The 23,811-nt window shown below is 37.8% G+C and overlaps 1 protein-coding gene across 8 annotated transcripts in view; it reads right to left on the bottom strand.

Moving 5' to 3' along the window:
- Nucleotides 1-23,811, bottom strand: part of SCAPER (S-phase cyclin A associated protein in the ER) — a 514,000-nt gene that overhangs the window by 431,439 nt on the left and 58,750 nt on the right. For all 8 annotated transcript variants that reach the window (XM_045795116.2, XM_045795115.2, XM_087856756.1 and 5 more), the window contains one exon: nucleotides 272-372. In XM_045795116.2, coding sequence (XP_045651072.2) covers nucleotides 272-372 — 101 coding nt within the window. The remainder of the gene's footprint in view (nucleotides 1-271; nucleotides 373-23,811) is intronic.

A 23,811-nucleotide genomic window follows, 5' to 3' on the forward strand; every position in this document is an offset into this window, starting at 1 on the left:
GTGGTAATAAGTTCTATTTTATCCCTCCCTTAAGCTACAAATTCATGAGAGTAGTAAATGTATCATACTCAGCAATTAAATCTCTGTACTATATAAAAGTGCCTCGCACTAGTATGTACCCAATAAATATTTGTTATTGAACTGAAGGAGAAATATAGCTCCCAACTTTTAGATTTTTACAAGTTTCAAGTTAAACTTAGGTCAAGGTCATTGTCAGTTTCAATTACTGCTTTTGAAACTGCTGGCTGCTATAAAGACCAGAGTTCATTACCTGCTTTGAGCATCTGTCTTCTCTAGCTTTTCCTGAAGTTGAATCCAGTCAATCAGTGCTTTGAAATCTCTTACATAGTTATCCAGCATCATCAGCACCTCCTGATTAAAACAAACAATAATCATTAAATTCCATTCAGAGACCGAAAAGTTCTAAGAACAAACTTTAGACTGAAGGACTTGGGAATTAATAATTTTTATATTATACTCCTCATTGAGAAAGGAGTAAAACCTACTGATTTAGTTTTTTGGGTCTTATTTTTGTTCTCACTGTACGGGAAGAAGTTAGTAAAGTTGAAAATCTAAGAATCAAGAGATGGTACTGATATTCCTTCTCAAGACCCCCCCCCCATAACCATTCTTTTAATAAACCTTTACTATTAAGTATAATAAACAGTAAAATGCATAAAACAAATGTACAGATTAATTATTTCAAAGCAAAGACCCATGCATCCATCCACCCAGAAGAATGGTAGTCTCCAAAAGTTACCTGGTATCCCCTCCTAATCACTACTCTATCCTTGCTCCAAGGCAACCATTGCTTTGACTTCTACTAGTTTAATTTTATCTGACTTTGAAATTCATATAAATGAAATTATAGAGTATTTATTATTTTGTGACTTCTTTTGTACTTTTGTTTACTAGGTTCATTCATATTGCAGAATGAACCTGCAATTCATTTACTGTCATTCTCCAAGGTCATTACTGAGGAGTATTTTATTGCATGCATATTTATTTATCCAATCTACAGTTTAAGAACACTGGGGTGATTTCCAAATTATATGCTGTTATTTATATACATGTCCTCTGCACAAATGTATGCATTTCTGTTGAGAATAAGCCCAAGAGTGGAAATACAGGATGAGCACATGTTCTACTCGAGTATATAACACCAAACTGTTTTCCAAAGTGGTCGCCACTCCCCACCAGCAGTGTATGTGAGTTCTCCGTGCTCCACACCCACAACTACACTTGGTACTGTCCATTTGGGTTTTTCTTTATTTTTAACCTGAGCCATTCTGGTTGATGGTTGTGTAATGGCTTCATTTTTGTTTTAATATGATGATTACTAATGATTTTCAGACCTTTTTCATATGCTTGTTAGCCACTCTCATTTTGTGAAGTGCCTATTCAAGACTCTAGCCCAAGTGCCTATCAAATACTCTTGCCTTTTTCTTTTTGATAGGAAGGAGTTCCTTACATCTTTTGGATATGGGCTTTTTGGTTATACATGTTGCATTCATATATTTGCCCTTTCACTCTCCTAATGGAACAGAATCTTTTAATGAAAATAAATTCCTAATATTAAGGTAGTCTAACTTTTGACTCTTTTATCTAAGACTGATACTATTTGTGTCATTTTTAAGCAATTATTTTCCTACCACAGGTCAGGAAGATATTCTCCAACATTATCTTTTAGAGCGTGGGTCTTTTTTTGGAGTCTCTCCTCTGTTATATTGCTCTGTTTCCTCTTGTACCAATACCAAACTAACTCACACTGCGGTAGCTCTAAAATAAAACTCAAGGGGTGCCCGGGGTGGGGGGGCGGTCAGCCGGTTAAATGTGCAACCCTTGATTTCAGCTCAGGTCACAATCTCAGGGTTGTAAGACCAAGCCCCACGACCGGCGTGGTGATGGGCGTGGAGCCTGCTTAAGGTTCTCTCTCCCAGAGGAGTTAAGATGGCAGACGTGTACCGGACCCTAATTTCATCTGATCCCTGGAACTCAGCTAGATAGTTATCAAATCATTCTCAACACCTGTGATATCAACCGGAGATGTGAGAAAAGAATTGCTGCAATTCTACAAACAGAACAGCGACCACCTTTTGCAAGGTAGGAGGTACGAAGAAGTGAATCTGAGGGTATATATCAGAAAATAAACCATGGAGGGAGGGAGCCTCCATAAGCCAGGTACCGGAAAGTGTTATAAGCGGAGAGCACAAAATCAGAACTTTTAGAAGTCTGCCTGAAAGGTGCTCAGGTGGTGAGGCAGGGCAGAATCCCAGGTGAGACAGCATGGCCTCAAGATCCACAGGGCCACAAAAAGCACTGGAGCAGGGGAAGCCAGCTGAGAAAACCGAGGTCAATCACCGGCTTTCTGCTCAGTATTGCCATAAACCATGAACCACTGTGAGGCTGGGCGACTGCTCTCCGAGCAGGGGTCCTTTAAGAGGCAGACCCACAGGGAGAACTCTCTACCTCCCCTGGGAAGAATGGCACAGGCGCACACAGCAGGAGTCAATAAAGTTTACAGACTCCAAACCAGGTCAGGGTCACATGCCTGAGATAAAAATGCTCAGTCACACAACTGACTGATATTTGTTACATTAGGAATTTTATTTATCATTTTAGCTATGATAAGGATATTGTGTTTTATATATAATTTTAGATACGCATACCTACATAATCAAAGACAATATGATATACTTTTGGTGATTTTCTACAGAACAATTAAATATTGATAAGGAGTGGGAGAGGTTATGGAAGAAGTAATATTGGCCATTTGTTGATAATTGTTGAATCTGGGTACTATATGTATGGGGGGAAGGACATCTTTATACAATTCTATCTTTATCTTTGTAGATGAAGTTCTATTTTTAACTTTTCCATAATAAAGTTTTTTTTAATTCTAATAAAAAAAATGCTCACAGACTGGGTGAACACAGTGTGTGGATGGAAACCAGGGAGACAAAAATGATTGATTACTTTTCAGTTAGGGCTCACTGAAGGGAGGTGAAGGGGCTCAAACTTTCACTTCTGGGGTTAGAGATCAGGGCGCCACCATTTTCATTCCCCCCATTGGTGTTAAAAGCCTTCAGACAGCAAAACAGCCACATAGTACAACCGGGGGCCACTTACACTAAGCCCAGACCACTGGCAAAGGGGAATGCAATTCTGTCTGGGCAATAACACCTGAGAATCAGCTCAATAGTCCCCTCCCCAAGAAGACCAGCAGAAAAATTCAGCTAATCCCATGTTTACCAATCATAGAGAGCTGCAGAACTCCAGCTCTTGGGGAAAACAGTACATAGCATTCTTATTATTCTATAATCTTTCAGTTTTATATTTTTTCCTTTTCCTATTTTATCAATTCTTTTTTTAAGTCTTTTTAATTTTCATTTTTACATTTACATTTTATATATATTCCACGTTCATGGTTTGGAAGAACAAATATTGCTGAAATGTCTATGCTACCCAGAGTGATCTACCCATTCAACACAATCCCTATCAAAATACCACCAGCATTTTTCACAGAGCTAGAACAAACAATCCTAAGATTTGTATGGAACCACAAATGACACCGAATAGCCAAAGCAATCCTGAAAAAGAAAAGTAAAGCAGGAGGCATCACAATTCTGGACTTCAAGCTATATTACAAAGCTATAATCATCAAGACAGTATGGTACTGGCACAAATACAGACACATCGATTAATGGAACAGAACAGAGAACCCAGAAATGGACCCTCAACCCTATGGTCAACTAATCTTCAACAAAGCAGGAAAGAATATCCAATGGATAAAAGACAGTCTCTTCAACAAATGGTGTTGGGAAAACTGGACAGCCACGTGCAGAAGAATGAAACTGGGCCATTTCCTTACACCGTACACAAAAGTAAACTCAAAATGCATGAAAGACCGAAATGTGAAACAGGAATCCATCAAAATCCTAGAAGAGAACACAGGCAGCAACTTCTTTGACCTCAGCCACAGCAACTTCTTGCTAGACACGTGTCCAAAGGCAAGGGAAACAAAGGCAAAAATGAACTACTGGGACTTCATCAAGATAAAAAGCTTTTGCACAGCACAGGAAACAGTGGACAAAACCAAAAGACAACCAACAGAGTGGGAGAAAATATTTGCAAATGACATTATCAGATAAAGGGCTAGTATCCAAAACATATAAAGAACTTACCAAACACACATACATACATACATAAATGAAGAAAAGAAAGAAACGAAAAGAAAAAAGAAAAGCTCAAAACCCAGTACAGTAAATCCTCCAACTATATCTTTGACTGCAGGGTGGCCTAGGCTAATGCCAGCCCTTGGCATTTCCATAAAAATTCAGAATCAGTTTCTCAATTTCCCAGGGGAAAAAGGTGGAATTTTATTTGCAATTGCACTGATTCTACAGATCAACTAGAAGAAAACAGACATTTTTCATTAATACTGTCTTTTCTACTGTATGAAGAAATTTATGTATTTGTATTGTATTCAATGTCTCTCAAAATGTATCAGTTTTCTGTGTAGAGGTTTTGCATATCTTTTATTAGCTTTAGCCCTAAGAATAAATGGTAGTTAATTTAATTTTTTTTTCATTTTCTGATACTGTTGATTTTTATATTTTGAACTTGTATACAACTTTAACTCAATACATCTAATAATTTCTCTTTAGATTCTTCTAGATTTTCTAAATATATAAATGTAAATATGTCATCTGTGAATAATGACATATTTCTTTCTTTCCCTCCAAGCCTTATATATTTTATATATTATTCTTGTCTTTCTGTGCTGGCTAGGTGAAGTACAATGTTGAACAGATATAAAGATAGCTGACTCTGTCTCATTCCCAATTTCAGAAGGAAAGTTCTCAACAATTAAGTACAATGTTTACATAGGTTTTTTGGAAGTTTCTTTCTATCAGTAAGGATGTTCTCTTTTATTCTCAGTTTGCTAGTTTTATCATGAGTAGGAACTGAATTTCATCAAATAGTCTCCCTAGATCTACTGGACAATCATGATTTTTCATCTTTGTCATCTAATTTGGTAAATATTAATTTTATACTGAGGTTAAAACCAACACTGCAGTAATAGAATGACCCTAATTTGTGATGTATTGCCCAATATTTGAATCACCAAATTTAATATATCAATATTTGGTTTAGTATTTGTGCATCTCTACTAAGTGGTCTATACTTCTTTCTCATAAAAGCTTTGGTTATCAAGGTTGTGCTGAAAAGAGTTCTCTCTTTTTCTATGTTCTAGAAAAGTTTATGTAATACTGGCATTTTTTTGCTCAATTTTTTGTTGTTGTTAAGGTATAATTCACACACCATAAAATTTACCATTTAAAATTACACAATCCAGTCATTTTTAGTATATGCACAGAGTTGTTTAACTATCTAATTCCAGAACACTGTCATCACCCCAAAAAGAGATCCAGTACCCATTAATAGTCACTCCCCACCTTCCTCTCTCTCCAACCCTTGGAAACCACTAATCTATTTCTGTGTCATGGATTGGCCAGTTCTGGACATTTCAAATAAACAGAATCATACAGAATATGGTCTCTTGTGGCTAGATTTTTTTTACTTAGTATTTTCTAGGCTCATCTACCTGGTAGCATGTATCTGTACTTCAGTATTTTTTATGACTAAATAATTGCATAAATAAACACGTTTTGTTTATTCACTTATCAGTTGATGGAAATTTGGCTTGATTCCACTTTTTGCCCATTATGCTGCTATGAACATTCATGTACAAGTTTTTCTACGAACATATGTTTCTAATTCTCTTGGGTGTATTACCTAGTAGTGGATCTAAATTTAACATGAACCACCAAAACTTTTTCAACAACACCGCACCATTTTGCATTCTGATCAGCAATATACAGGCACATCTCATTTTATTATGCTTTGTTTCATGGCAGTTAGGAGATACCATGTTTTTTACAAATTAAAGGTTTCTGGCAACCCTGTGTTGAGCAAGTCTGTCTATGCTATTTCTTTTTTAACAGTGCTTATTTCAAGTCTCTGTGTTACATTTTGGTAATTCTTATAATATTTCAAACTTTTTCATTACTATTATATTTGTTATGGTGACCCATGATCAGTGATTACAACTCATTGAAACTTCAGATGACTGTTAGCAATTTTTAGCAATAAAGTATTTTTTATTTGAGGCAAATACATTGTTTCCTTAGACATGATGCTACTGTACTTAGACTATAGTATAAACATAACTTTTATATGACCTGGGAAACCAAAAAATTCATTTGACTCACTTTATTGTGGTGTTTACTTTATTGCAGTGGTCTGGAACTGAACCTGCAGGATGTCCAAGGCATGTCTGTATGAGGGTCTAAATTATTAACATCCTCGGGAGCACTTGCTGTTTTCTGACTTGTTGAGCCTAGTCATCCTAATGAGTGTGAAGTGGTATTATTGTGCTTTTTATCTGCATTGCCCTGAGAACTAAATTGTTGAGCATATTTTCATGTGCTTTTTGGACATGGCATACCTTCTCTGAAGAAATGTCTATTGAAATCATTTGCCCTTTTTTTTTTTTTTTTAGAGAGGGGGATGGAGAGGGTCAGAGGGAGAGAGAGACTCTTAAGCAGGCTCCCAAACCAGAGCTGACCCCAACATGACCTGACCCGAAATCAAGAGTCAGATATTTAACCGACTGAGCCACCTAGGATCCCCTGACCATTTTTAATCTAGGTTATTTGTCCTCTATATTTTTGAGCTGCAAGAGTTCTTTATATATTCTGGATATTAGACTGTAATAAGATACATGGCTTGGAAATATTTTCTCTCATTCTGTGGGGTGTCCTGTCACTTGATAGCATCCTATTACACATGTAAGTTTTTAATATTAATGAAGTTCAATTATCTATTTTTTTGTTTACTTGCATTTTGGGTATCATATCTAAGAAACTATTGCCAAGTCCAAGGTCACAGAGATTTACACCTATGTTTTCTTCAAAGAATGTCATAGTTTAAGCTTTTACATTTAGGTCTTTCATCTATTTTCAGTCACTTTTTATACATGGTGTAAGGAAGGGATTCAAATTCATTCCCTGTGTGTGCATATCCAGTTAAGCTCAGCACCATTTGTTGAAAAGACTATTCTTTCTCCATTAAATGGTCTTGGCACCTTCGTCAAAAATCAATGATCATCGGGGTGCCTGAGTGGCTCAGTCATTAAGCATCTGCCTTCGGCCCAGGATGTGATCCCAGGGTCCTGGGATCGAGCCCCGCATTGGGCTCCCTGCTCAGCGGGAAGCCTGCTGCTCCCTCTCCCACTCCCCCTGCTTGTGTTCCCTCTCTCGCTGTCTCTCTCTGTCAAATAAATAAATAAAATCTTTAAAAAAAAAAATCAATGATCACAGGGGCTCCTGGGTGGCTCAATCGGTTAAGCCTCCCTCTCCCTTTGCCCCTCCCCCAACTCATGAACTCTTTCTTTAAAATAAATAAATAAATCTTTAAAAAAAAATCAAGATTTATTTCCAAGTTCTCAATTCTTTTCCATTGATCTATGTCTATCCTTATTCCAGTACCACGCTACTTTGGTTACTGCAGCTTTATAATGAGTTTTGAATGTAAGGAGTGTGAGCCTTCCAACTTTGTTCTTTTTCAAGACTGTTTTGGCTATTTTGTGTCCCTTGCATTTCCATGCATATTTTAGGATCTGCTTGTCCACTCTGCAAAAACAGAGATTAGAATTTTGGTAGGCATTGCATAGTGAAGGCCTACTGAATTTGCATATCACTTTGGAGAGCAATGCCATTTTATTTTTTTAATTTAAATTCAACTAATTAACATATAATGTATTATGGTTTCAGAGGTAGAGGTCAGTGATTTATCAGTCTTATGTAATACCCAGTGCTCATTACATTACATACCCTCCGTAATGTCCATCACCCAATAACCCCAACCCCCCACCTCCCTCTCCTCCAGCAACCCTCAGTTTGTTTCCTATGACTAAGAGTCTCTTATGGTTTGTCGCCCTCACTGGTTTCATTTTCTCTTATTTTTTCCTCTCTTCCCCTATGATCTTCTGTTTCGTTTCTTAAATTCCACATCAATGAGATCATAGGATAATTGTCTTCCTTTCTTTGACTTACTTCACGTACTTCTATACATGTTGTTATAAATGTCATTATTTCATTTTTTTATGGCTGAGTAGTAGTCGATTGTGTGTATATGTGTGTGTGTGTGTGTGTATATATACACATATATATATACACATATATATATACACATATATATACACACACCATTTCTTCCTTATCCATTCATCTGTCCACGGACATCAGGGCTCTTTCCATAGTTTGGCTATTGTGGACATTGCTGCAATAAACATTGCTGTGCAGGTGTCCCTTCAAATCACTACATTTGTATCTTTGGGGTAAATACCCACTAGTACAATTCCTGGGTCATAGGGTAGCTCTATTTTCAATTTTTTGAGGAACCTCCATACTGTTTTCCAGGATGCCTGCACCAGCTTGCATTCCCACCTTCTCCACATCCTCGCCAACATCTATTATTTGCTGACTTGGTAATTTTTAGCCATTCTGACTGGCAAGAGGTGGTATCTCATTGTGGTTTTGATTTGTATTTCCCTAATGCCAAGTGAGGTGGAGCATTTTTTCATGTGTCTGTTGGCCATTCGTTTATCTTCTTTAGAGAAATGTCTGTTCATGTCTTCTGCCCATTTCTTGATTGGATTATTTGGTTTTGGGGTGTTGAGCTTGATAAGTTCTTTATAGATTTTGGATATTAGCCTTTTATCTGATATGCCATTTGCAAATATCTTCTCCCATTCTGTCGGTTGTCTTTTGGTTTTGTCTGCTATTTCCTTTGTTCTGCAAAAGCTTTTTATCTTGATGAAGTCCCAATAGCTCATTTTTGCCTTTGTTTCCCTTGCCTTTGGACACGTGTCTAGCAAGAAGTTGCTGTGGCTGAAGTCAAAGAGTTGCTGCCTGTGTTCTCTTCTAGGATTTTGATGGATTTCTGTCTCACATTTCGGTCTTTCATCCTCCATTTTGAGTTTATTTTTGTGTATGGTGTAAGGAAATGGCCCAGTTTCATTCTTCTGTATGTGGCTGTCCAATTTTCCCAACATAATTTGTTGAAGAGACTGTCTTTCATCCATTGGATATTCTTTCCTGCTTCGTTGAAGATTAGTTGATCATAGAGTTGAGGGTCCATTTTTGGGTTCTCTATTCTGTTCCATTAATCGATGTCTGTATTTGTGCCAGTACCATACTGTCTTGATGATAACAGCTTTGTAATACAGCTTGATGTCCGGAATTGTGATGCTATCAGTTTTGGTTTCTTTTTTCAGGATTGCTTTGGCTATTTGGGGTCTCTTCTGGTTCCATACAAATTTTACAATTCTTTTTTTCAGCTCTGTGAAAAAAAACCTGATGGTATTTTGATTGCATTGAATGTGTAGACAGCTCTAGGTAGCATAGACATTTTAACAATATTTGTTCTTCCCATCCATGAGCATGGAACGTTTTTCCATTTCTTTGTGTCTTCCTCAATTTCCTTTATGAGTGTTCTATAGTTTCCTGAGTATAGATCCTTTGCCTCTCAGGTTAGGTTTATTCCTACATATCTTATGGTTTTCAATGCAATTACAAATGGGATGAACTCCTTAATTTCTCTTTCTTCTGTCTCATTGTTAGTTTATAGAAATACAACTGATTTCTGTGCATTGATTTTACATCCTGCCACACTGATGAATTTCTGTATGAGTTCTTGAAATTTGGGGGTTAAGTCTTTGGGTTTTCCACAGAGTATCGTCATCTGCAAAGAGTAAGAGAGTTTGACTTCTTTGCTGATTTGGATGTCTTTTATTTCTTTTTGTTGTCTGACTGCTGAGGCTAGGACTTCTGGTACTGTGTTGAACAGCAGTGGTGATAGTGGACATCCCTGCCGTGTTCCTGACCTTAGGAGAAATGCTCTCAGGTTTTCCCTGTTGAGAATGGTATTTTGTGGGTTTTTTGTATATGGCTTAGAGCACTGCCATCTTAAGTCTTCCAATCCATAAGCTCAGATGTCTTCCTCTTTATATAGGTCTTCTTTAATTTCTTCTAATGATGTTTTGTAGTTCTTAGTGTACAAGTTGAACTTCTTTGGTTAAATTTATTCCTAAATGTTTTTTTTCTTTTTGATGCAACTATAATTGGACTGCTTTCTTAATTTCGTTTTTTGATTGTGCATTACTGACATATAGAAACACAACTGACTTTTGTGTACTGATCTTGTATTCTGCAACCTTGCTGAGTTTGTTTATTAGTTCTAATAGAGTTTATATGTGTTTATAGATTCTTTAGGGTTTTCTATATGTAGACCCATGTCATCTGCAAATATAGTCTTACTTCTTCCTTTCCATCTGCATGCTTTCTATTTCTTTATCTTGTCTAATTGCCCGGGCCAGATAATATTGAACATAAGCAGCAAAAACAGACAACAATATTTTGTTTCTGATCTTAGCAGGGAAATCTAATTTTCTTCTTTAGATAAACCAAGTTACATTACTATGAGACTACATTGTACACATCTGGCAAAGATGTTTTTTTCTCGGCAATAATTAGTCTTACATATTAATGGCAATGAAAATTTATATAAGAAAAGACTGTAAAAGCATAGACCACTGAGATCCACTCCATTGCTCAGAAAGAACTGATCTCAAATGTAAATATATGTGTAGATAGTGGCTAACTGGCTAAAGTTGTCACTTAAATGTATAAGGTAAGGAACTATAAAGCATATTCACTTTATCAGTCTCATACCATTCTCACCTTACTATAGAGACATATGGTTCTCCTTTTACTATAAAAGACAAGTTTCCACACTCCCAAGATGATCACCAAAAAATACCAACCAACTATAAAAATGATCATTGGGTTTATAAATACATCACTTTTCCATAACTAAGTCTTACTGACCTAGTTTCAGTGGAACTCAAAATCTCAAAAACACTTTTCACTTACAAATGTTTTTTAAAATATAGATATACTTCGGAAATCAGACCCAAAACTAATAATAAATGTATGCCAAATTAGTCACAAATGAAATACAGTACCAACATCTCTTCAGTCATAAAGTTACATTCTAACTTAAAATATTCTTCTGAACAAAGAAGTATTGTTTATTTCCTTTCAAAGGTAATCCTTTGTGCCAAATCACTGGTAATAAAAGTCTTCTACAATCAGGAAAAGGAAAAATTAAAAAATTTACTTGGCTTCCTTTTTCTCAATTCTACAAATATAATTCAAATTCAATTAAATTCAACTTAAATCACCTACATTAGGCACAGAAAGATATAGTTCAGAATGATTTATTTCAGAATTTTTTTGCTTTCCCTTTTTGCTAACAACAACAAAAAAAGACAAAGAGAAGGAAGAAAAACCCTCTAAAGGTCAAGAATATAAGCAGCTATACTTCTGATACTACTTGGCACAGAGAAAGTATATTTGGTGGCTTAAACAACCTATTTTAAGGAATTTTCAGCACAATGTTATCAAAAATGATCAGAGTGGTACCATGCAACTGTAATCCGAGTCATGTTTTATGAACAAGGGAATACAAACAAGACAAGCAGCTGGAGCAGCCTCTTTAGTCACTGATGCACATCTTTCTCCATACAGCTATGAAGGCCATTTTGTCAAGCAGGATGAAACAGAACAAAAGTGGCTCTGAAAGTAATGTTATAGGCATTCAGATAACTATATATAGATATACAGCTAAAATTACCAATTAGTTTACCAATTGGCTGCAATGGATTCGATTGGTTTGTAATTAATTCTAGTTACTGGCGCACAGAGCAGGATGGTTGGCGCCATCCCTTTGTCCTTCTGACACACAATACTAGTACATCGGCCCTTGGGCCCAGGACATCAACACAGTTCTCCAATTTAGCTACAGGAATGAGCACAGTGGTATATCCCTGTAGTAAGGAAGGGATGGAAACATGCATCACATGAGAAGTCAGTGACAAAGGGAACCTTCTAAGAAAGAGCTTTACCAAAAGTGAAACAAGTTTTAAAAAGCATTATTTCTTAAGAACTTACTTAGTTTTTTAAAAGCTACTAATGGAAATAGTTCAAAAGGGAAATCATCTGAAAGGAAAATGGCAAGTAAACCACTTTCGAAACTAATAGTATCATTCACAGTCATCTTCAACCTTCAATCATTCATCTCTTTCAAATACCTCCCCTTGATTTTCAACATAAGCAGCTTGGTTAAAAAAAAAAATACAAAACATATTCAATGAATGAACACCTATAAATGAAAATCTGCTAATGAGAACCATTCTCCTATAATTTAATCTTTACCAGGATCTTTGTGGATAAATAAAATTTGCAGTTGCCTGGGTAATGATACAAATATCTTTCTGCAGTAGCTAATTTTTATTTCAACTCATTTGGAAGTTGGCTTAACTACACAATTTTCTCTTACGGTATTTCCCACTAAGAAGACTCAGAGACCCACTGCAGCCAAGAATAAATAAATATGCTAAAAAATATTTTGTTACAAAGCTCAAAATAACATATTCAATCAAATTCCCCACTGACGCCTGCATGGTTACCTAAACATCTGCTTAAGGCATTTCTTTTGCCAGAATATTTTTGCAATGCCAAACTAAAAGCTTATATTCAGGCTGAAGGTCCTCAGCCCTCATCTAGACCACACTCATCATTTACAAACACAAAGGTAGAATAAGGTGTGGTGACTTTTTCCAAAGTCATATGACTAGCTCAGTGGAAACACTGGAAATAACTACTGTCCCATGAGATCTACTACTGTGCAGGGAAAGTACAAATACCACGTACCACATGCAAAAACTCTTTCACAATCCTACAGCCCAAAGTCAGCTCTCCTGCTATAAATATTACCAAATATAATAACTAATGTGCAAAACTCCTAAGTGCTATTCCTGAACCTGAAAGGGAGAGAACACTTTTCTCCCTCATGCCATGTATTTGTTAAAATGCATCTCACATCCTAAAAGAAAAATACCATGATGTTTTTCTAAAATTTTAACCTCCATTGAGTCACCATGCATGGAAGAGCAAAGTTTATTTCAAAGACATAAACAGGGGACACCTTGGTGGCTCAGTTGGTTGAGTGCCTGCCCTTGGCTCAGGTCATAATCCTGGGGTCCTGGGGTCATGCCCCACAGGGGGCTCCCTGCTCAGTGGGGAGCCTGCTTCCTCTCCCTCTGCCTGCCACTCCCTCTGCTTGTGCTCACTCTTATTCCCTCTCTGTCAAATAAATACATTAAATTAAATTTTAAAAATGCCCTTCCCATTAAAAAAAACAAAGACATAAACAGACTCCTTCTCCCCAGCAAACAAATCTCAAATACTTTTCATAATCTAGACAAATAATATAATAGAATTATAATCTTTGCTATACATCTTGTGATCTGGACACCAAGAAGATCTACGTTCTGTGTTGCACTCACTGTCAGGTAAATTTCTATCATTTCAAAATAACAGCAGAAAATAACTGAAAAAAATTTTAAAAAAACAGAATCCCTCAATGAAAAATATAAATAACCCAATATAATATCCACAGCAGGAGTAGCACAGATACCCTTCTATAAAAGGAAATCTTTAAATAAATTTCTTTAACTTTGATTTTTAAATCAATCTGATGTGTTTGACCTAAAAGAGTTTTGTTATAACTTTTTCAGGCTCATGAATAGCACCCAAAACAGTGCGTGCTATAATAAATAATCAGTAAACACTTGTTGCATGAAAGAAAGTCCATTTGAGTTCTAGCCTTTAGCTCTGATGTTAATTCATTACATAATGTCAGCCATATCACTTAGTTTTGGTAAAATAGAGGGCTGGATTATATAATTTCTAAAATCATATTCAGATGTCATGATTTATGATACTATTTCACATTCTGCTATTTTTCTTTCTAATACAAATCATGTACATTTTTAATTCTTTTTTCTGACAAAGCTAAATTAAAATTTATGTGTTTATATTTCTTGATTTTTTAAATGCCAAGTTTTACAAGAAAAAAATACTCTCTAATTATAAATAGGAAACAAGAACTGTACCTTTCATAGAAACTGCTATCTCCCAGAATCCTAATAAATTCATCCTTTGATACTTCTAAAACTCAACTCTCTTAAGAAATTTCATGCTGTATTGTGAATACAGTTGAATTAAAAGGTCAGTATTAGTGTATAAATTTTTTTTTAAATTTTATCCTATGTCAAAAAATTATTTCTGAGGCAAATAATTTTAAAACAAATATACTTTGAGAAAGATCACTGCAGTTTAAATTTAATGATAAAGATGATACCTTAAAAATAAATTAATTGCCAAAGAAAGATTCTAGAAATACTATTATATTTTGGAGGCCCCGTATATTTTTACTAGAGTACCACAAACCAGATTTAAGACCCATTTATTACATTTTTTACTGTATGTACCCAGAAGTGTGATGGAAATAAAAAAGCATATGACATGGTCTTCATTAAAGATGTTTCCAATTAAAACATAAAAACCACCAAACACTCTACATAAGAAACAGATCATGACCAAATTTCAATGTAAACACTCATTAACAAAGAAAACCACGGAAGATACCTGAACCTTTAAACAAATACATCACTAGGAAATCTGCCTTACTTGTCCATCACTAGGAACAATTACATCTGTAAACTCCCCAAATTGTTCAAATTCATTTAATTTATTATTTTATTGGAGGATAATTGGTATAAGTAAATTATGTTACTTAGTTCATATTTTTTTATAATTTTTTATTATATTATGTTAGTCACCATACAGTACATCCCTAGTTTTTGATGTAAAGTTCCATGATTCATTACTTGCGTATAACACCCAGTGCACCATGCGATACGTGCCCTCCTTACTACCCATCACCAGCCCATCCCGTTCATATTTTCATTAGCACCTAATGAAATGAATAGCAAACCAACATAAAGACCTAAATCCCATAATCAATAGGTATAGCATGCCAACTAAACCGAAATAGCTTAAGAGAATGTTCACCTGAGACAATAGTGCATATAAAAACTAAGAGGGGGCACCTGGGTGACTCAGTCACTTAAGCGTCCAACTCCTGGTTTCAGCTCAGGTCATGATCTCAGGGTCCTGAGATTGACCCCATGTTGGGGGCTCTGACTCAGCAAGGAGTCTGCTTGAGATTCTCTCTCTCCCTCCCCCTTTGCCTCTCCCCTCACTCACACTCAAGCATGCACACACTATCTTGTGCTCTCTCTCTCTCAAATAAAATCTTAAAAAAAAAAAAAAAACTTAAGAAGACTGCAGAGATAAGACATATGAGAGTTCATTATTGTTACTTCTGATACTGTTATCATGACCAATGCATGTTATTTGAGCTCAGTGGCAGCACACTTCACGGATTACCTTTGCAAAGCATCATTTACATGACTGTGTCTCTATTAAATATTTAAAAATAGTGAGGAAAAGAGGTATGGTGTAGTACAACTGCATGATAAGGTAGCTAGATCGCACTCAAATAATTGTCTCATCCTTTCTTAAACAGGAAATAAGAAGTTTCCTGCCTAAGAACACTGGACAGGACTTCCCTGGGATACAGCACTTTTAGAAAATCCATTTCCTAAAGATTTATCTGTTTCCCAAGAACATCAGCTCAAACTCTTTGATTTGTCCAAAGAGCACCAGTAAATTCCTATTAAATAGTTTTCATCAAAGAAACAAAGCTTGATTATTACTCAGTAAACATTATGAATTCAATGTTTACCTTTTTAGTATTCTTGCCTTGTTTTTTCTGTTATCCTACTTTATAACCGCAATATATTTAATTTTTTACAGGAATCATGAAAAGATAAGGAGGTATCTACCTAACGTAATTATGGAAGGAGTCATTCCAACAAGAAGCCTGAGTCTGATATGCAGCAGAGCAAATTGACAGAAGAGTTGAAGCCTGCTATTGGAAGACATGGTCGGGATACTAGGAAATAGGGATTGAGCAAAACCTTGACAAAGATTCATGGATAGGATTCTAGCAAGTGAATAGGATTCAAGACGAGGCAATCTATACACAGGCTGAAGCAATAAGCATGGTTAAAAAGAGCGTGAGGGGAAGAGGAGTTAAGATGCTGGAGGAGTGGGGAACCGCTTTAGTGGGGAACTCCTGAGTCGAGCTGGATAGGTACCAGACCAGCCTGAACATCCACGGAACCAGCATGAGACGAAGAAGTTACATCTGGATCTCTACAAATGAACATCTTCAGCGCTGAGTATTGAGGTATGAAGCGGGGAGCCGGGAAACCGCACACAGATATCGGAAGATAAACGGAAGGCGGAGGGAGCCGTCATGTTCGGGCGCTGAGAACCGGTAGCCACCTGCACGGAGGAGCGGGCGGACTCGCGGACCGGCACCCGCGAAACAGCAGACTGAGACCGTGAGCCAGGGAACACGCGCCACCAGACTGAAATAGACCTCCCGTGTGCTCACCGGAACCAGACTGAGACTGGGACCTCCACAGCTCACGGGGGCAGCTGGCGGCTGGCGGCGTTAGAAACACAAAGGACAGAGACGTGCCGGCTCTGGAAGTGAGGGCAGGGACGCCGGGTGTGGGACACACATCCCGGGACACTGCAGGGTTGAGCAGCACCAACAGTAATAGAGTTAAAGTGGCCAGAACATCAGTGGAGAACGGTCCGTGATCCCTCTGTTCTGAGACAGAGGCTGAGATTTGGCTACTTCTGCTCTGACTCTCAGAAGAGGCACAGCAGACCACCAGGGAAAGCCGCCAGAGAACAAAAGCCTGGAAAGACCGGCTCACAGTGTGCCCATCCCCATCCCCCCTCGCAGGTTGCCTGAGTATTGGCGCGGCAGGCCCCTCCCCCAGAAGGCAGGCTGAAAAATCAAGAAGCCCACATCCCTAAGATCCCTATAAAACAAGGGCACACCACCTGGGTTCCGGTCAATAATTTGGGCTCTGGACAACCCCACAAACTCTCCTCATCAGAATGACGAGAAGGAGAAATCCCCCCAAGCAAGGAAAAGACAATGAGTCTGTGGCCTTTGCCAAGGAACTAATGGATATGGATATAACCAAATATTCAGAAATAGAATTCAGAGTAACAATGGTCAAGATGATGTGTAGACTTGAAGAAAGTATTAACGAAAATGTTAATGAGAATGTAGAATCGCTAAGGGCGGCAATGAGAGCGAATCTGGCAGAAATTTAAAATTCTATGAGCCAAATGCAGTCAAAACTAGAGGCTCTGATGGCCAGGGTGAATGAGGCAGAAAATCGTATCGGCGAATTGGAGGATGGGTTAGTAGAAGAGAAAACTAAAATAGAATCTGGGCTCAAAAAAATTCACGCACAGGAATGTAGGTTACGGGAGATTACTGAGTCAATGAAACGTTCCAATGTCAGAATCATCGGCATCCCCGAGGGGGTGGAGAAAAACAGAGGTCTGGAAGAGATATTTGAACATTGTAGCTGAAAACTTCCCTAATCTAGCAAGGGAAACAAACATTCGTGTCCAAGAGGCAGAGAGGACCCCTCCCAAGCTCAACCACGAAAAAACCTACGCCACGTCACGTCATAGTGCAATTCGCAAATATTAGATCCAAGGATACAGTATTGAAAGCGGCCAGGGCAAAGAAATTTCTCACATACCAAGGCAAAGGTATCAGAATTACGTCAGACCTGTCTACACAGACCTGGAATGAGAGAAAGGGTGGGGGGGGCATTTTTAAAGCTCTTTCAGAGAAAAACATGCAGCCAAGGATCCTTTATCCAGCAAGGCTGTCATTCAGAATGGATGGAGAAATAAAAACCTTCCAGAATCGCCAGTCATTGACCAATTTCGTAACCACGAAACCAGCCCTACAGGAGATATTAAGGGGAGTTCTATAAAAGTAAAAAGGCTCCAAGAGTGATACAGAACAGAAAGTCACAACCAATACAAACAACGACTTTACTGGCAACATGGCATCATTAAAATCATATCTCTCAATAATCAGTCTCAATGTAAATGGCCTAAATGCTCCCATAAATACCACAGGGTTGCAGATTGGATACAAAGACCCATCCATTTGCTGTCTACAGAAGATTCATTTTGAACCTAAAGATACATTCAGACTGAAAGTAAGGGATGGAACACCATCTTTCACGCCAATGGACCTCAAAACAAAGCTGGGGCAGCAATTCTCATATCAGACAGATTGGATTTTAAACTAAAGACTATAGTTAGAGACACAGAAGGGCACTATATTATTCTTAAAGGATGTATCCAACAAGTGGATATGACAATTATAAATATATATGCCCCCACCAGGGGAGCAGCAAGATACACAAGCCAACTCTTAACCAGAATAAAGAGACATATAGATAAAAATACGTTCATAGTAGGGGACCTCAACACTCCACTATCGGCAACAGACAGATCACCTAAGCAAGAAATCAACAAAGAAGCAAGAGCTTTGAATGCCATACTCAACGAGTTGGACCTCATGGATATATATATAGAACACTACACCCCAGAACCAAAGAATACTCATTCTATTCTAATGTCCATGGAACATTCTCAAGAATAGACCATGTTCTGGGTCACAAAACAGGTCTCAACCAATACCAAAAGATTGAAATAATTCCCTGCATATTCTCAGACCACAACCTTTTGAAATTGGAACTCAATCACAAGGAATAATTTGGAAGAAACTCAAACACTTGGAGACTAAGAACCATCCTGCTCAGGAATGACTCGATAAACCAGGAAATCATAAATCAATTTAAACAATTTATGGAGACCAACGAGAATGAAAACACAACAGTCGAAAACCTATGGGATACTTCAAAGGCAGTCCTAAGGGGGAAATACATAGCCATTCAAGCCTCACTCAAAAGAATAGAAAAATCTAAAATGCAGTTTTTATATTCTCACCTCAAGAAGCTGGAACAGGAACAGAGATACAGGCCTAATCCACGCACAAGGAAGCAGTTGACCAAGATTAGAGCAGAAATCAATATTAGAAACCAGGAGTACAGGAGAGCAAATCAACAGAACTAGGTGATTCTTTGAGAGAATTAATAAAATTGACAGACCACTGGCAAGACTTGTCCAAAAGAATAGAGAAAGGACCCAAATTAATAAAATTATGAATGAAAAAGGAGAGGTCAAAACCAACACCAATGAAATTGGAAGGATTATTAGAAAATTTTATCAACAGCTTTATGCCAATAAGTTAAGCAATCTGGAAGAAATGGAGGACTTCCTGGAAACCTATAAACTGCCAAGACTGAAAAAGGAAGAAATGATTTTTTATTTTTTTATTTTAATGTTTTTTTTATTATATTTTGCTAGTCACCATACAGTACATCCCTGGTTTCCAATGTAAAGTTCGATGATTAATTACTTGCGTATAACACCCAGTGCACCATACAATACGTGCCCTCCTTACTACCCATCCCCAGTCTATCCCATTTCCCCACCCCCCCCCCCGGAGGCCCTCAGGTTATTTCTCAGAGTCCATAGTCTCTCATGCTTCATTCCCCCTTCTAATTACCACCCCTTGCTTTATCCCTTTCTTCCCCTACCGATCTTCCTAGATCTTAGGTTCCATAGATGAGAGAAATCATATGATAATTGTCTTTCTCTGCGTGACTCATTTCACTTAGCATTATCTCTTCCAGTGCCGTCCCTGTTGCAGCAAATTGAGAAATCGTTCTTTCTGATAGATGAGTAATATTCCATTGTATATATGGACCACAACTTTTTAACCCAGTCATCTGATGAAGGGCATCTCAGCTCCTTCCACGATTTGGCTACTGTGGAAAATGCTGCTATGAACATTGTGGTGCATATGGCACTTCTCTTCACTACGCCTTTATCTTTGGGGTAAACACCCAGTAGTGCAATGCCTGGGTCATAAGGTAGCTCAATTTTTAACTTTTTAAGGGACCTCCACACTGTTTTCCAGAGTGGCTGTACCAACTTGCATTCCCACCAACAATGTAAGAGGGATCCCCTTTCTCCACATCCTCTCCAGCAATTGTTGTTTCTTGCCTTGCCAATTTTTGCCATTCTAACTGGTGTAAGGTGGTAACTTAGTGTGTTTTTTATTTAAATTTCCCTGATGGCTAATGATTTTGAACATTTTTTCATGTGTCTGTTAGCCATTTGTATGTCTTCATTGGAAAAGTGTCTGTTCATATCTTCTGCCCATTTTATGATTTATTTGTTTCTCGTGTATTGAGTTTGAGAAGTTCTTTGTACATCTTGGATACCAGTCTTTTATCTGTAGCGTCATTTGCAAATATATTCTCCCATTCCGTGGGCTGCTGCTTAGTTTTTTTGACTGTTTCCTTGGCTATGCAGACGCTTTTTATCTTGATGAAGTCCCACAACTTCATTTTATCTTTTGTTTCTCTTGCCTTTGGAGATATGTCATGAAAAAGGTTGCTTTGGCCGATGTCGTAGAGGTTGCTGCCCATATTCTCCTCTAGGATTTTCATGGACTCCTTTCTCACACTGAGGTCTTTCATCTATTTGGAGTTTATCTTTGTGTATGCTGTGAGAGAGTGGTCAAGACTCATTCTTTGCATGTAGCTGTCCAATTTTCCCAGCACCACTTATTGAAGAGACTGTCTTTTTTCCACTGGATGTTTTTTCCTGCTTTTTCAAAGATTAGTTGCCCCAAGGGGCGAGGGTCCATTTCTGGGTTCTCTATTCTGTTCCACTGGTCTATGTGTCTGTTTTTGTGCCAGTACCATGCTGTCTTTGTGATCACAGCTTTGTGGTACAGCTCGAAATCCGGCATTGTGATGCCCCCAGCTTTGTTTTTCCTTCTCAACAGTTCCTTGGCGATTCAGGGCCTTTTCCAGTTCCATACAAATTTAAGGACTAATTGTTCCAGTTCGTTGAAAAATGTCATCGGTATTTTGATCGGGATAGCATTGAAAGTGTAGATTGCTCTGGGTAGCATGGACATTATAACTATGTTAATTCTTCTGATCCATGAGCATGGAATATTTTTCCATCTTTTTGTGTCTTCCTCAATGTCTTTGAAGAGTGATTTATAGTTTCTAGAATATACGTCCTTTACATCTCTGGTTAATTCCAAGGTGATGTATGGTTTTTGGTGCTATTGTAAATGGGATGGATTCCCTAATTTCTCTTTCTTCAGTCTCATTATTCGTGTATAGAAATGCAACTGATTTCTGAGCATTGATTTTGTATTCCGCCACATTACTGAATTGCTCTATAACTTCTAATAGTTTGAGCGTGGATTCTTTTGCGTTTTCCATATAGAGTATCATGTCATTTGCGAAGAGAGACAGTTTGACTTCTTCCTTGCCCATCTGGATACCTTTTATCCCTTTTTGTTGTCTGATTGCTGTTGCAAGGACTTCTAGTACTATGTTGACTAATAGTGGCGAGAGTGGGCATCCTTGTCGTGTTCCTGATCTTAAGGGAAAGGCTTCCAGCTTCTCCCCATTGAGAAAAATATTTGCTGTAGGCTTTTCATAGATGGCTTTTATGAGATTGAGAAATGTACCCTCTATCCCTACACTCTGAAGGGTTTTAATCAGGAAAGGTTGCTGTATTTTGTCAAATGCTTTTTCTGCATCAATTGAGAGGATCATATGGTTCCTGAGTCTTTTCTTGTTCATATGTGTATCACACGGATTGATTTGCAAATGGTGAACCAACTTGCATCCCAGGGATGAATCCTACTTGGTCATGATGGATAATCCTTTTAATGTACTGTTGGATTCTATTAGCCAGGATCTTGTTGAGGATTTTCGCGTCCATATTCATTAGGGAAATCGGTCTGTAATTCTCCTTTTTGAGGGGGTCTTTGCCTGGTTTGGGGATCAAGGTAATATTGGCCTCATAGAATGAGTTTGGTAGCTTTCCTTCTGTTTCTACTTTTGAAATAGCATTAGGAGAATAGGTATTATTTCTTCCTTGAATGTTTCATAGAATTCCCCAGGAAAACCATCCGGTCCTGGAGTTTTGTTATTTGGAAGGTTGTTTATCACCTACTCAATCTCTTCATAATTGGTTTAAAAAATCAATTGCTTCCTGTTTCAGTCTTGGTAGTTTATAGGTTTCTAGGAAGGCCTCCATATCTTACAGATTGCTTAATTTATTGGCATATAGCTGCTGATAAAAGTTTCTAATAATCCTTCCTATTTCATTGGTGTTGGTCGTGACCTCTCCTTTTTCATTCACAATTTTATTAATTTGGGTCCTTTCGCTATTCTTTTGGATAAGTCTTGCCAGCGGTTTGTCAATTTTATTGATTCTCTCAAAGAACCAGCTTCTAGTTCTGTTGATCTGCTCTACTGTACTTCTGGTTTCTAATTCATTGATTTCTGCTCTAATCTTGGTCAACTGCTTCCTCGTGAGTGGATTAGGCCTGTCCCTCTGTTGCTGTTCCAGTTTCTTGAGGTGAGAATATAAAAACTCATTTTAGATTTTTCTGTTCTTTTGAGTGAGGCTTGAATGGCTATGTATTTCCCCCTTAGGACTGCCTTTGAAGTATCCCATAGGTTTTCGACTGTTGTGTTTTCATTCTCGTTGGTCTCCATAAATTGTTTAAATTGATTTTTGATTTTCTGGTTTATCGAGTCATTCCTGAGCAGGATGGTTCTTAGTCTCCAAGTGTTTGAGTTTCTTCCAAATTTTTCCTTGTGATTGAGTTCCAATTTCAGAGCGTTGTGTTCTGAGATTTTGCAGGGGATAATTTCAATCTTTTGGTATTGGTTGAGACCTGTTTTGTGACCCAGAACATGGTCTATTCTTGAGAATGTTCCATGGACATTAGAATAGAATGAGTATTCTTTGGTTCTGGGGTGTAGTGTTCTATATATATATCCATGAGGTCCAACTCGTTGAGTATGGCATTCAAAGCTCTTGCTTCTTTGTTGATTTCTTGCTTAGGTGATCTGTCTATTGCCGATAGTGGAGTGTTGAGGTCCCCTACTATGAACGTATTTTTATCTATATGTCTCTTTATTCTGGTTAAGAGTTGGCTTGTGTATCTTGCTGCTCCCCTGGTGGGGGCATATATATTTATAATTGTCATATCCACTTGTTGGATACATCCTTTAAGAATAATATAGTGCCCTTCTGTGTCTCTAACTATAGTCTTTAGTTTAAAATCCAATCTGTCTGATATGAGAATTGCTGCCCCAGCTTTGTTTTGAGGTCCACTGGCGTGAAAGATGGTGTTCCATCCCTTACTTTCAGTCTGAATGTATCTTTAGGTTCAAAATGAATCTTCTGTAGACAGCAAATGGATGGGTCTTTGTATCCAATCTGCAACCCTGTGGTATTTATGGGAGCATTTAGGCCATTTACATTGAGACTGATTATTGAGAGATATGATTTTAACGATGCCATGTTGCCAGTAAAGTCGTTGTTTGTATTGGTTGTGACTTTCTGTTCTGTATCACTCTTGGAGCCTTTTTACTTTTATAGAACTCCCCTTAATATCTCCTGTAGGGCTGGTTTCGTGGTTACGAAATTGGTCAATGACTGGCGATTCTGGAAGGTTTTTATTTCTCCATCCATTCTGAATGACAGCCTTGCTGGATAAAGGATCCTTGGCTGCATGTTTTTCTCTGAAAGAGCTTTAAAAATGCCCCCCCCCCACCCTTTCTCTCATTCCAGGTCTGTGTAGACAGGTCTGACGTAATTCTGATACCTTTGCCTTGGTATGTGAGAAATTTCTTTGCCCTGGCCGCTTTCAATACTGTATCCTTGGATCTAATATTTGCGAATTGCACTATGACGTGAC

The sequence above is a fragment of the Ursus americanus genome, chromosome 28, assembly GCF_024610735.1.
Source record: "Ursus americanus isolate L20-20 chromosome 28, mUrsAme1.1.p, whole genome shotgun sequence".
In the NCBI taxonomy this organism is placed as follows: Eukaryota; Metazoa; Chordata; class Mammalia; order Carnivora; family Ursidae; genus Ursus; species Ursus americanus.